Genomic DNA, 11,265 nt, shown 5'->3' on the forward strand with positions numbered 1-11,265 from the left:
ATTAAATGGAGGGCCTCATCTTAAAAAGCAATCGCGGATTTGAATCAGTCTATCATCAGATTCCGCCAGCTGATCTACCAAACCTGAAAAGGTCTATCCTCATGGTTTCAAGTCACCTGGTGATTGAATGTCGAGTAGAGTAGAGATAATGATGGCATCAACTACCAGTTAGTTCAATAGCTCACCAGGGGCTGGAAAAACATTCAAGGAAGAGAATCGTAGGATTTACAAAATAACATAGGTCATTTCGCTAAAGACCAAGACAATGAGATACGTTATTATATTATCCTACATTGCATAGCCATGTTAAGGCAAAAGATCCCATTGGCTAAATAACGCGATATTTTCTTCTTTATACGCACCTGAGCCTGCAACCATGACAATGCAAGCTTTTAACCTGATTAGGAGGCGAGCAATCAGGTGGTGGAACATGGGTTCCAGGCCAGGGGACCTATATATGTGAAGGCATGGGTTCTCAAGGCTGGTTCCGCACGAAGGCATGCAAGCTCTTGGCAGTAGATGGATAGGCGGGTTTTGTGCCACATGGATTCCAACATGATTCGAGCCTCTTTGATTTGAGCAAATTCTAAGTTTGGTTCTTTTATTTGATTTCTTGACAATTTACAGTAAAATCTGTATGCTGTAAAGCAAGCATCGAGTCTACTTCGAAGACATACACATTGGGCTTTGCCTTCTCAAAACGCAACGTTTTTGGTTTCTGTTCCCGGAGAAGTCCTCAAATATCTCCCACACAAAGAACAACCTGTGAAACTGATAAACCTCAGTTAAACCTACTCCTCTTCACTCAACAATCTTTTCAAATTTTTATTTGCGTTTTCCTCACAATCCCATCTTCAATAAAACATGCAAGTCTCTCTCCCCATTTCACCCTCCAATCTCCCCTCAATTTTACCATTCCACCACCCCATTCATCCCCCTCACCATCCCCACAAAAACCTTGCTTTCCAAACTCAAGCCAGCCCCTTCGACGCCCTCAAAACCTCAGGCTATTTATCCACAATCAGCCGTGCTATAGAGGAAGAAGAAGAGTACCGCAAAGCCAGAGCTACTGTCACCAGGAAGGGTATTGAAGTCGAAGGCTGCTTCATTGAAGGACTCTCTATTGGTGGCCATGAAACCTGTGTCATAGTTCCTCAATTCAAATCTGCTTTTGATATTGGGCGGTGCCCCTCTCGTGCTATTCAGCAGAATTTTGTTTTCATTACCCATGCTCATCTTGATCACATTGTAAGTTCCACAATTTTTTTGCTAAAGATGTTATCCTTAGCCATAATTTTTGGTCAATATATGAACAATTCCATTGCTTCAACATGAGTATTTGAAAATTTTGTACCCTTTCAGTTGTTTTGGTTAGGTCGAGTTATTTGCTTCATAATTGTAGTTCTGGGTATTACTCTGATCTCCTGTGGTGTTTATTGGTTCAGGGTGGGCTGCCAATATATGTAGCTAGCCGTGGTTTGTACAACTTAAAGCCTCCGACAGTATTTGTACCTCCATGTATCAAAGAGGATGTGGAGAAGCTGTTGGATATTCACAGGACAATGGGACAAGTGGAACTCAATCTTGATTTGGTCGCACTTGATGTTGGTATGTTACTTACATCAAAAGTTTATTTTATGTTCATGTTTTATCTTTAAGATGACTTTGCATGTTTTTTTTCAGGTGAAACATACGAATTGCGAAATGACATTGTCGTCCGACCATTTAGAACTCACCATGTTATACCAAGCCAGGTATGCCTTACCAACTATTCTTCCAAATCACATAAATTTTCGTAGAAGAGAAACTATAGAATATGAATTAGGAATGTTCAAACCCTTGAGGCAATAATGTCAATATATCTTTGAGTCGGGAGTGGAATGTGCATGAAACTCTGTGGCTCTTTATTTTCTGCCCCTGGGAAATTCATTATAGAGGTTTGAAACACAGATTAAGATGAATTTCTTTTCTTAGTTGTTTAAACTTTGGATACTTTACAGTCTCAAGTATGAAGTTTCTTGGTCTTTTTCAGGGTTATGTCATATACTCTATTAGAAAAAAGCTGAAGAAGCAGTACATTCATCTGAAAGGGAAACAGATTGAGAAATTGAAGAAATCTGGTGTTGAGGTTTGTAGCTTTGGCAAAATAGAGTGGCCAAATATTCTTTACTTTTATCATTTATTTGACTTTAAACCTTCCATTACAGATCACAGACATCATTTTGTCTCCAGAGGTGGCATTTACAGGGGATACAACAGCAGAATACATGCTTGATCCACGAAATGCAGATGCCTTGAGGGCCAAAATTCTTATAACTGAGGTATGTAAATAGAATCTTTTCCATAATTATTTTCCCTTTTTACTTTTATCCTGAAATTACTTTTGTGACATCTGTGGTAACAGTACCTACTTCATGTTGCAACTAGTACTATAATCTAAGATCTGAGGGAATGTTTAGTGAAAAATGGAATTGGATGAGACAAGTACGATGCTTTCTAAAATCCATGATTAAAGTGTGAGATGCTCTTGCCTGCATATTAATGTCACATGTGGGTATGGTATGCCTTCACTTTGCCTTTAGCAGTTATAACAGATTTGAGCTTTGGCTTAAACTAAAACATAAGACTTAGCCTATTCTATACCTGGCTTTTCTGAGTCATTTTCTTGCTTCTAATATCTAAGGCACGGTACTCATTTCATTAGTAAAGGTTGGTTTCCATGACTACTGACCTTATCCTATCTAATACTGGAACTCAACTCTGCCAGGTCATAGGTTGTCAAATAATTTTTGCACTGATTTTTTGTCCTCTGTGTTAATTTATACTGAAGTTACCTCTGATTTATCATTTAAGTGGCCCTTCTCTGGCCATAAGATTTTGAAAGTTGCAGCTGTTATAAAAAAGAGACGATAGTTGACATGCTCATGAAAGAGAAAAGGAAAAGAAAAAGCCCTGCTTATCTTCGCATTGAACTCAGGAATCATGACATGCAATGTTAAAATTCTGTTCTTTTTCCCTCCCCTACTTAGAGCAACATTCACAACTTTGTGCAATTTATAAACTTCCCCATTTCTGATTTTGAAACATTTTTAACAGGCAACTTTCCTTGATGAAGGCTATAGCATTGATCATGCAAGACAACATGGTCATACTCATTTATTTGAGGTATGTTCAATGTTGATTCTTCCATTCTATCGTTACAACACCATTAATGACTTTTAACTTTACATGACATGAAATTCCAGATCATTGAACATGCTCAGTGGATCAGGAACAAGGCCATCCTATTAACACATTTCTCATCCCGTTATAGTATAGAGGTAATCATTTAATTGAATTACTTGTCTTCGTTCCATTTTCTAGAAAGGGTAAACATCTAATATATCTCTGTCAGCTGATATGCTGCTGAGATGCTACAATGTGATTGTCCTCTTACAAGCGAGGCAGAGGCTGATTGACATAAAAATCTTGGAGAATAGCATTCCTGATAGTTTAGCTAAATGGTTTATCATCTGAATTGAGGTTCACTCCATCTTGCATAATGGTAGATGATGCTAAATTTTATACTTAAGCATGTAGATGATACGTGGACCAGCTCTCTCCACCTTTTAATATTTGCAAGCAGTTCACAGAAATGTTGCATCAGATAGAAGTTTTCTTTAACCTGCATGGGGAAATACTGCTGCTGCCTTATTGCAGGAAAGAACCGTATTCTAATAACAGTAAGTCATGTGATGATCGTCATTCCATATTGCAGGACATTCGTCTAGCTGTTTCAAAGTTGCAGTCTAAAGTGTCAGCAAAGGTGGTTCCTCTAACAGAGGGTTTCAAATCAATGCACTCATAGTCTGTCTTTTTCAGAAGATGTGATGAATTAGAGACTAGAGTATAGAGAAATGAGTAAAAAAACATGTAATTTTCCCCCTTTGTAATATATTGACTGTGTGCATAAAATTTTTCTGATTTTGTAGAAATCTGTTCACAATGTGCATTAGTGTCAAAGTTTTGTGGGTTCTTTGAACTGATTAATGCAGGATAGGATACCATGATGAACTAGGAGAAAACAGTAGTGTCAAGGAGGTATAGACTTATTTTATTCACCTTAAATCAGGGAATGGTTGTACGTATCATATCTGTGAGATTTCCAGAGCAGTAGTGCAGTGACAGGTCTATATCGACCAGGTTGGCCCTGTGAGTGCAATGTTACAATCCGTTACTTGATTTGTGCACTTAAGCTCATCAGGCACCACGTCTTCTAAAGGACTGTACATTGGATTCTTATCAATGAATTTGCTGTGAAAGCATCATTCGACACATATATGAGCTTTAATGCTTTTGCCCATTTAACTATTTGTGCATGTTTTATTTTTAAGACGTCCAAGTAAGAGTCATAGAAGGCAAGGTCGTTTATTACAATCCCGTACCCTGACAGTCAGACGCAGGAATTCCTGTTTGGAAGTGCATTATGATCGCCATGATGTAGACTATACTCGTAGACTCGTAGTCATCACACCTACGGTGACTACAAACATGAAGTTGCCTGTTGTATGGACAAGATTGGGCAATTGGAGCACGTCTTTAGCGTACTCAAGAGTATACTCTCGTGCATCTACAAAATTAAAGACCGCTACCCTTGGCTCCAGATGATGTCAGGGTAGAACAAGTGGCCATAAAAGCAATTCTCGAAGTATAATCAAAGGCATCTTAATGGTAACATTTGCATATTGCGCGTGCATAAATACTATGCGGTGACAGCATTCAGAAGGGTAATTTTTATAAAATTAATTCATTTCCGGTTCCAGTTTAGCTTGAAAATTAACTTCCCAAAACCAACGCATAGGGGAAAAGGGCTCAGTGACACCAGTACGCATCCAGCAGAACAATCCTGTCACTGAGATACCTGACTACAACCCAAGATCTCACAAGTCTAACGGAGCAGATCCCTTGGCTCTTTGTATCTTTCATGATTTTACAGTTCCAAGCCATTAATCAGAAGCTATCATACATCCTACAAATCATGGTCCAAAGAGAACCATCATGACATCTTTCTCTGGTCTACAGCCGCAATAGCCCTCACTGATAATCAAATCTTAAAGAATCTGAAGCTCAAAATTTCTCTACAATCACGTAATGACATTTTTCTCTGCAGTTTACTATTACCAATAAAATAATAGAACAAGAAAAAAACAAGATTCTACCACGATGACCCAACCATCAGCTTCATATCTTGGATTTGTGATTCGGAAAGGTGCCAAAGCAATCAAACAAAGAGCCAGCACCCAATACCCCAGAACAAGAAAGTTTGACCCATCAATCTGTTCTAGGAGGGGGAAGCAAAAAGTAAACATGCATTTGTTCCTCCAAAACCAAAAGAATTGGACAATGCAGCTCTAACTGGCATTTCCTTTGAAGCAGTCAAAGGCATGAAAGCATTGTTAAATATGGGATCTGGTTTACTGACATTAAGTGTCAAAGGTGCAATTCCCTGCAATAAGACACCACAATCACCATTTGGTATAGCTTCAAAATTTCTCAATTGTATTAAACAGAATCTTTCCAGAGATGAGAAGAGAACAGTTGCACCATTAATTAGTCCACATACTGAAGGAAAAATTTATAGACAGGACTCAAATTGGTTCATACAAGTGAGATCTCCTATCATAATCTTGTCATATACTTTCTGAAAAGCTATGTCCAACTGATAAGTGTTTGAAAGATGCTTTCATCTAAATCATTCCGGAGAAGCTGAACAGAAATACTTACATGGTGTATGGCTAAAACAGTAAAGATTGCTTCAACAGCCCCAGCTGCACCAAGAAGATGACCAACAGCACCCTGTATATATGGTGATTGTAGCAGTCTTAATCGGGGAAATGGTTGATAAGTAGATGAAAGCTATTAGCAGGAAAAGAAAATTTATTGAAATCACAGTGAAGTGGCAAGGCACAGCACTGGAAAAGGCAATGTAGCATTTCCTTTTTCTCCCTAATTGGCTTCCTCCCTTTTTCCCTCACATCTTTTTGTAAGAGCAAGAAAATGCATAGGACAAGTTGCTGTCTCGCAGATTTGAACTCACAAGCAAAGAAATCTCTTTAGGTAGAGATGCACAGAGTTTTATTGATAAGGCTCTCTCTCTCATGAAATGCAAGTAGCAGCTAGCAGTAACCACCTAAGATATTATTTCATGGACAGAATTTTGTCTCTTTTAAACTTACATCATCTCCATGGTACTTTATTCCTTTCCAATTTGTGGACATTAATGAAACAAGCAAAAAGGACACCAGAGTGAAACCAGCCAATTTCAAATTATCTAGTCAGGTTTGAATATTGATGCAAAATAAGTAATCAAGTGCCATTTTGTCTTAAACACTTAATCATACAAAATTTACAGGACAAAAGATGTGCCAAGTAAACATTGTTCACCTAGATATCTTAAAAGCCAATCTGGTCAGAAATACTGAAATTTACCTTCGTGGAGGAAAAGGCCAAAGCACCTGACGCTGCATGGTCACCAAATGTGGATTTGATTGCATTGGCTTCAATTGCATCACCTAAAATGGTTCAAGAGATGTAAACCACACGCAAACCAGTTTCAATTCCAACTTAAAACATCATAGAAAGCAACTTAGAGATTCAAAAGGCTTTTACCCAAAGGCGTAGAAGTAGCATGAGCATTCACATAATCCACTTGATTAGGATGCAGACCAGACTGCAAGGGCATGATAAGTAAGCATATGATAAAGCACAATCTTCTGTTATGTATGAGGCATAGTAGGCAAGTTATCAGGGTATCCACAGGATCAAGTGACAAAAGAACCAATAAAACAAGTGAACCAACTACTAAAAAACTCTAGAAGCTGAACTGCTGCTCCTTATGGCCATGAAATCATTAAGGTCCACCAACAGATTTTTCTACATTTTCAAGCACATAGCTCTCAAGCAAGGTTATATCAGATGCAACCACATATAAGTTGCATTGCTGCCTAACATGCCGCCAAGCCCAGAAGATACGAACATAAACATAAGAAGTTAAACTGCAACTATCCTGATTTTCATCCTTAGAAATGACCCCTGGGATGCAGCAACCCCCTTGAGAATGTTATAGTGCAAAACTGGATTGAACACATCCAATGTTAAAAGTAGCTGTGAATATTACTTACTTGGCTTATCCAAAAGAATATTGCTTACTTGTTTCAAGGCACGTGTCATGGCTAAAATGGCACCTCTTCCATCAGTATGCGGTTGAGTAATGTGATATGCATCACCTAAAGGTCACTATTCGGGTTCAGAAAACAATGATATTTAAATATTACTACCAACACTATTGCAGAATACTTTCAGTTTGAAAACCACCTGACATCCCATATCCACAAATCTCTGCATAAATTTTTGCTCCTCGTCTTTTTGCATGCTCAAGTTCCTTCATAGCAAAGGAGCATAACAAACCATTACAAAACAATGGCAAAGATTACAGCCAATAACAAGGGGAAGGGGTTTGAAATTGAAATATAGAAGAGAAAACTACAGCTCAATTACCTCTAATACCAAGACACCAGAACCTTCACCTATCCTGGGCTCAAAAAGTATGATAAGTTAGATAATAGCAAATTGGAAACATTGGCAATCAATGAGCTAGGCACAATTAACCAGCCAAACTTCACTCACACAAACCCATCCCGAGCACAGTCAAAAGGTCGTGAAGCTTCTACGGGGGAAGAATTGTAATTTGTAGTCAAAGCTCTAGCCCTGGAATTGAAAATAGTAATTGTTATCAGCTAAGTAGAAAATGAAATGAGTAAAACAAAGTGCTACAGCATTCTAAAGGGAAAAAAAAGGGGTTAATAATTCCCCTGCTCCCCAGGAGACCTTCTGTCAGACAAAGAAGTATCCAACTGAATTTAATGCCTAATTGCTCATAGACATGTCTCAAAGTCTGGCATTAGAAGTCTCTCTTTTGTTATTATTGTGTTTTCAATATAATGAGTCTAATTTTCAAATATCCATAAATGCATTACGGAATGTTGAGAGAGTTTATGTAAATCCATAAAAGCAGATGAAATCAACGAGCATAACGGGCTAAGCCATCCTACTATTTTACAGCATGGTCTGACTTAACCAATGAGAACTGAAGAGAGTCTTATCAGGCATTAATTTTCAAAATACTACAACAATCAATTTACTATCGTCACATTTTGGCCATCTGAATACAATATTTCACAGATCCATTCCTGCTGTAACAATTCGATCAAATTTAGAAGCTTTACTTAATCGAACATGAGAATATCTCTCGTTACGGGTCCACTGACAAGGAGAAATGACATAGCTATAAAAATATTTCTGCCTCATACTGTTCTGCATATTGGCCCTCTATAATCTTTCATACCCTCCTGAATTTCTATCAAAATTTTCAATAGCCAAAAAAAAATATATAAAACAGCAAGAAAATAAACTGAAACTAAATTTTTATCAATTACCTGCAAAATCCAGCTATTGATAAAGCATCAATACTGGACTCTGTGCCCCCAGCAACCATAACATCAGCATCTCCAAATTGAACCATCCTCATAGCATCACCAATAGAATGTGCTCCAGTCGCACAAGCAGTCACTGCAGCATGGTTTGGTCCCTATATTCAAAAGAGTGACTAGACATGCAACAACTTTAATTTTAAGAATACCTTTATTTTTGTTACAAAATCATAACAGAATTATGATACAGCAGTCAACTGCTTACTAAGGACAATGACCCCTACATAATCGTCATGCATGACAATGGTAGATTAATCATGCTCATTGTCAACTAAATCAATCAATTTTAGAATTACTTAAATTTTATTCAAGCTCAAGCTTTTTGTTTCCCAGAAATGACCTGACAGATAAACTAGAAAAATTGTGGACACGTAGCTCCCTTCTAAACACAACAGTAATGGGCATTAAAAGGAAATCTTGTTCCTTGACTAGGTTTAGATCATTATAAGGCCATAAACTTATCATATATGGAAAAATGCATATACACACCTGGAATCCATATTTCATGCTCACATGACCAGATGCCATGTTGATTAGAATCCTTGGAATGAAAAATGGACTTAGTCGACGAAGACGCTGTATTAAAAGAGCAGAGATTTCACTTGTCATAACTCTTTCCATAGCCAAGTAGTTCATGTTCCAGCCCATAGTTGACATGAGGAAAGTAATGATGATGACCCTATGAGCTAGGATGGCGATAGAAATAATAATGATCATGATGACAAAATACAAGCAAGAAACCAACCTTCTCACAAATCATTTGTGCGGCATCCAATATATCACTGATACTTCCAGTCCCACCACCTATAGAGACTCCCTGGTTACTCAGTTAATAAAGAACCAGTTACTAAACAGAAACTAAAGAAGATCTATAAATTGAATATTATCACCAATTTATAAGTGCTTACTGTTCTTTCCTTCTGCTCTTGGTCAGTGGGTACCCATTTTGCATCTTTTAAAGCTTCATCAGCAGCACATAATGCATAGCTTATAAATCTTGCAATTGATCGATGTTCCTGAACAACAAGTATCATTGATTGTAGCATGCAAAGAATTAGAAAATTCCATCAGACATTTACTTGTCTTACATAAACGAAGACTCAAAATTAATCTTCATCAGCATAAATAACTAATCCAGTATCAGGTTAGACAATGCACATCAATTTTAAAAAAATAAAACAACTTGGAATTCTCCGATGTCAAAACTTTGGAATAATCACAACAAGGAACAAAGGAAACCTCTTCGCAAGCAGATAGTGTGGAAAATAGTCAAGTCATATTCAAAGCCCAAAACAGCTTGCAAACTAAAACATGCTTCGTAATTGCAAGGAAATCAATGTTTTACCATCTCCATATCTGTAATTGCCGAAGTTTCTTGCTAGGCCAGTAACTAAGGAAGTACTTGCATGAATCAGTACCATTCAAGGTAATGTCATATCCACTTCAATATTTACTCAAGAAATTGTTCCTTAGAGTTCTAAAAACTAAAAACTTAACATCAATGCACACACCCAAATCCTACCTTCCTCTTTTTGACAGGCAGGCCCCAATCCTACTTTTAAAACACAAAATTTATTCCTTCAGTAATTCAACACACAAGCCAAAACCTCAACCCAGTTCAAAATGCCACATCGCAAAGAAACAAATAACACAGTACAATTAATGGGTCATCAACCAAAATCAGAAAAAAAAAAAGAAGAGGATTACTTTAGAATTAAGCCAAAGGTCCTCATTGAATTCACCAGGGTTAGTTCCACATGGCACAATTGCAGCAACTTTAGAAGTTAACTGATCAAAGGTAAGCATTTGAGTTTCTCTATCAAAAGCATTCATCTTTAGATCGTCTGGGGTTACTGCCCTAATCCCGCACTTGCCTTCTATCAAATGTTTCCATGTTGTTTCTACTCCGCAGCCAAGTGGGGTCACCATGCCAAGCCCTGAAACCCAAGAACCCAAAAAAAACAAAGTCTTTGCTAAAACTGAAAATTTTTTGTAAGCAAAGAAGAAATGGTAGTGGAGCGAGATGTACTACCGGTGACGACTACCCTTCGGGGAGAGGAAAGAGGACGGGGAGGGAGAGAGGTTGAAGAACAAAGGTGACGAAACAGCTGGAAACGACATGCCGTTTTGATTTTACGCCAACAAGGCCTTGCCATGGCCACCAGTTCGGTTGGTCCGAGACAGGGTAAGCGACTGCTAAACTCGTAGAAGGGAAAATCGATACCATCAACTCATTATTTTGAAGTAATCATTCGGGCTAAGCGATTGAAATCTGGCAATTATGATGTTGACACCTGGCTTATTTTAGTTTGAGTTGTGCGAAACGACGACGTGGCCCTTTTTTCGTTTTAAATTCAATTTTTTTATTTGATTAATTTTGCTGGAGAGAGAGAGGAGAACCACGCTTCGAAGGCAAGATCGAGAAAAGAAAAAGAGAAAATAAAAAGGGTAGAAAGAAAATAAAAAATGTTATCAGAAAAAAAATCTTATTCTGAATTTATATATTGTTATAGAAATGAACAACGCAGCAAGGATTTTACGTTTAAGACGAAAATAATGTTAATAAAACTATCAATGTTTGATAAAAATATAAAGTAATTTAGACAAAAAAATTCATATAAAAATTATAAAAATAACTTTAATTATGTGTTATTTAAGTGTAAAATAAATATATTTTTTAATAATTATTATATGTTAAGATTGGGCATATTTAATTGAGCTCAATAGTCTTTTATAA

General features: G+C 37.4%; 2 protein-coding genes across 4 annotated transcripts; one reads left to right on the top strand and one right to left on the bottom strand.

Annotated features, from left to right (window-relative positions):
* The first annotated feature begins 435 nt into the window (after nucleotides 1-435).
* On the top strand, nucleotides 436-3,974 carry CPZ (Metallo-hydrolase/oxidoreductase superfamily protein). Its single transcript, XM_021418453.2, has 8 exons — nucleotides 436-1,248; nucleotides 1,446-1,608; nucleotides 1,684-1,754; nucleotides 2,033-2,128; nucleotides 2,208-2,321; nucleotides 3,097-3,165; nucleotides 3,246-3,320; nucleotides 3,758-3,974. Exons 1-8 carry the CDS (start codon nucleotides 865-867, stop codon nucleotides 3,845-3,847), a joined length of 1,062 nt encoding a protein of 353 aa, XP_021274128.1. The 5' UTR covers nucleotides 436-864; the 3' UTR covers nucleotides 3,848-3,974.
* A 977-nt stretch (nucleotides 3,975-4,951) lies between these two features.
* Nucleotides 4,952-10,772, bottom strand: LOC110409838 (Beta-ketoacyl synthase). Of its 3 annotated transcripts, XM_021419320.2 has the most exons (14): nucleotides 10,561-10,772; nucleotides 10,236-10,465; nucleotides 9,437-9,544; nucleotides 9,274-9,345; nucleotides 9,018-9,104; nucleotides 8,475-8,626; nucleotides 7,666-7,746; nucleotides 7,537-7,570; nucleotides 7,354-7,420; nucleotides 7,189-7,265; nucleotides 6,649-6,709; nucleotides 6,469-6,551; nucleotides 5,764-5,835; nucleotides 4,952-5,485 (listed from the first exon to the last, which is right to left on the bottom strand). In XM_021419320.2, the coding sequence occupies exons 1-14, from the start codon at nucleotides 10,682-10,684 to the stop codon at nucleotides 5,321-5,323; spliced, it is 1,413 nt and encodes a 470-aa protein (XP_021274995.1). In that variant the 5' UTR covers nucleotides 10,685-10,772; the 3' UTR covers nucleotides 4,952-5,320. The 3 variants fall into 3 exon arrangements, 2 of the variants coding, with proteins under 2 accessions (XP_021274995.1, XP_089638629.1); XM_089782503.1 differs by having other exon boundaries at nucleotides 10,236-10,562; XR_016350784.1 differs by lacking the exons at nucleotides 4,952-5,485; nucleotides 5,764-5,835 and having other exon boundaries at nucleotides 6,649-7,112.
* Between the last annotated feature and the right edge of the window lie 493 nt (nucleotides 10,773-11,265).

Source organism: Theobroma umbraticum, unplaced genomic scaffold, assembly GCF_002168275.2.
Source record: "Theobroma umbraticum cultivar Fairchild unplaced genomic scaffold, ASM216827v3 scaffold_44.0, whole genome shotgun sequence".
Classification (NCBI taxonomy): Eukaryota; Viridiplantae; Streptophyta; class Magnoliopsida; order Malvales; family Malvaceae; genus Theobroma; species Theobroma umbraticum.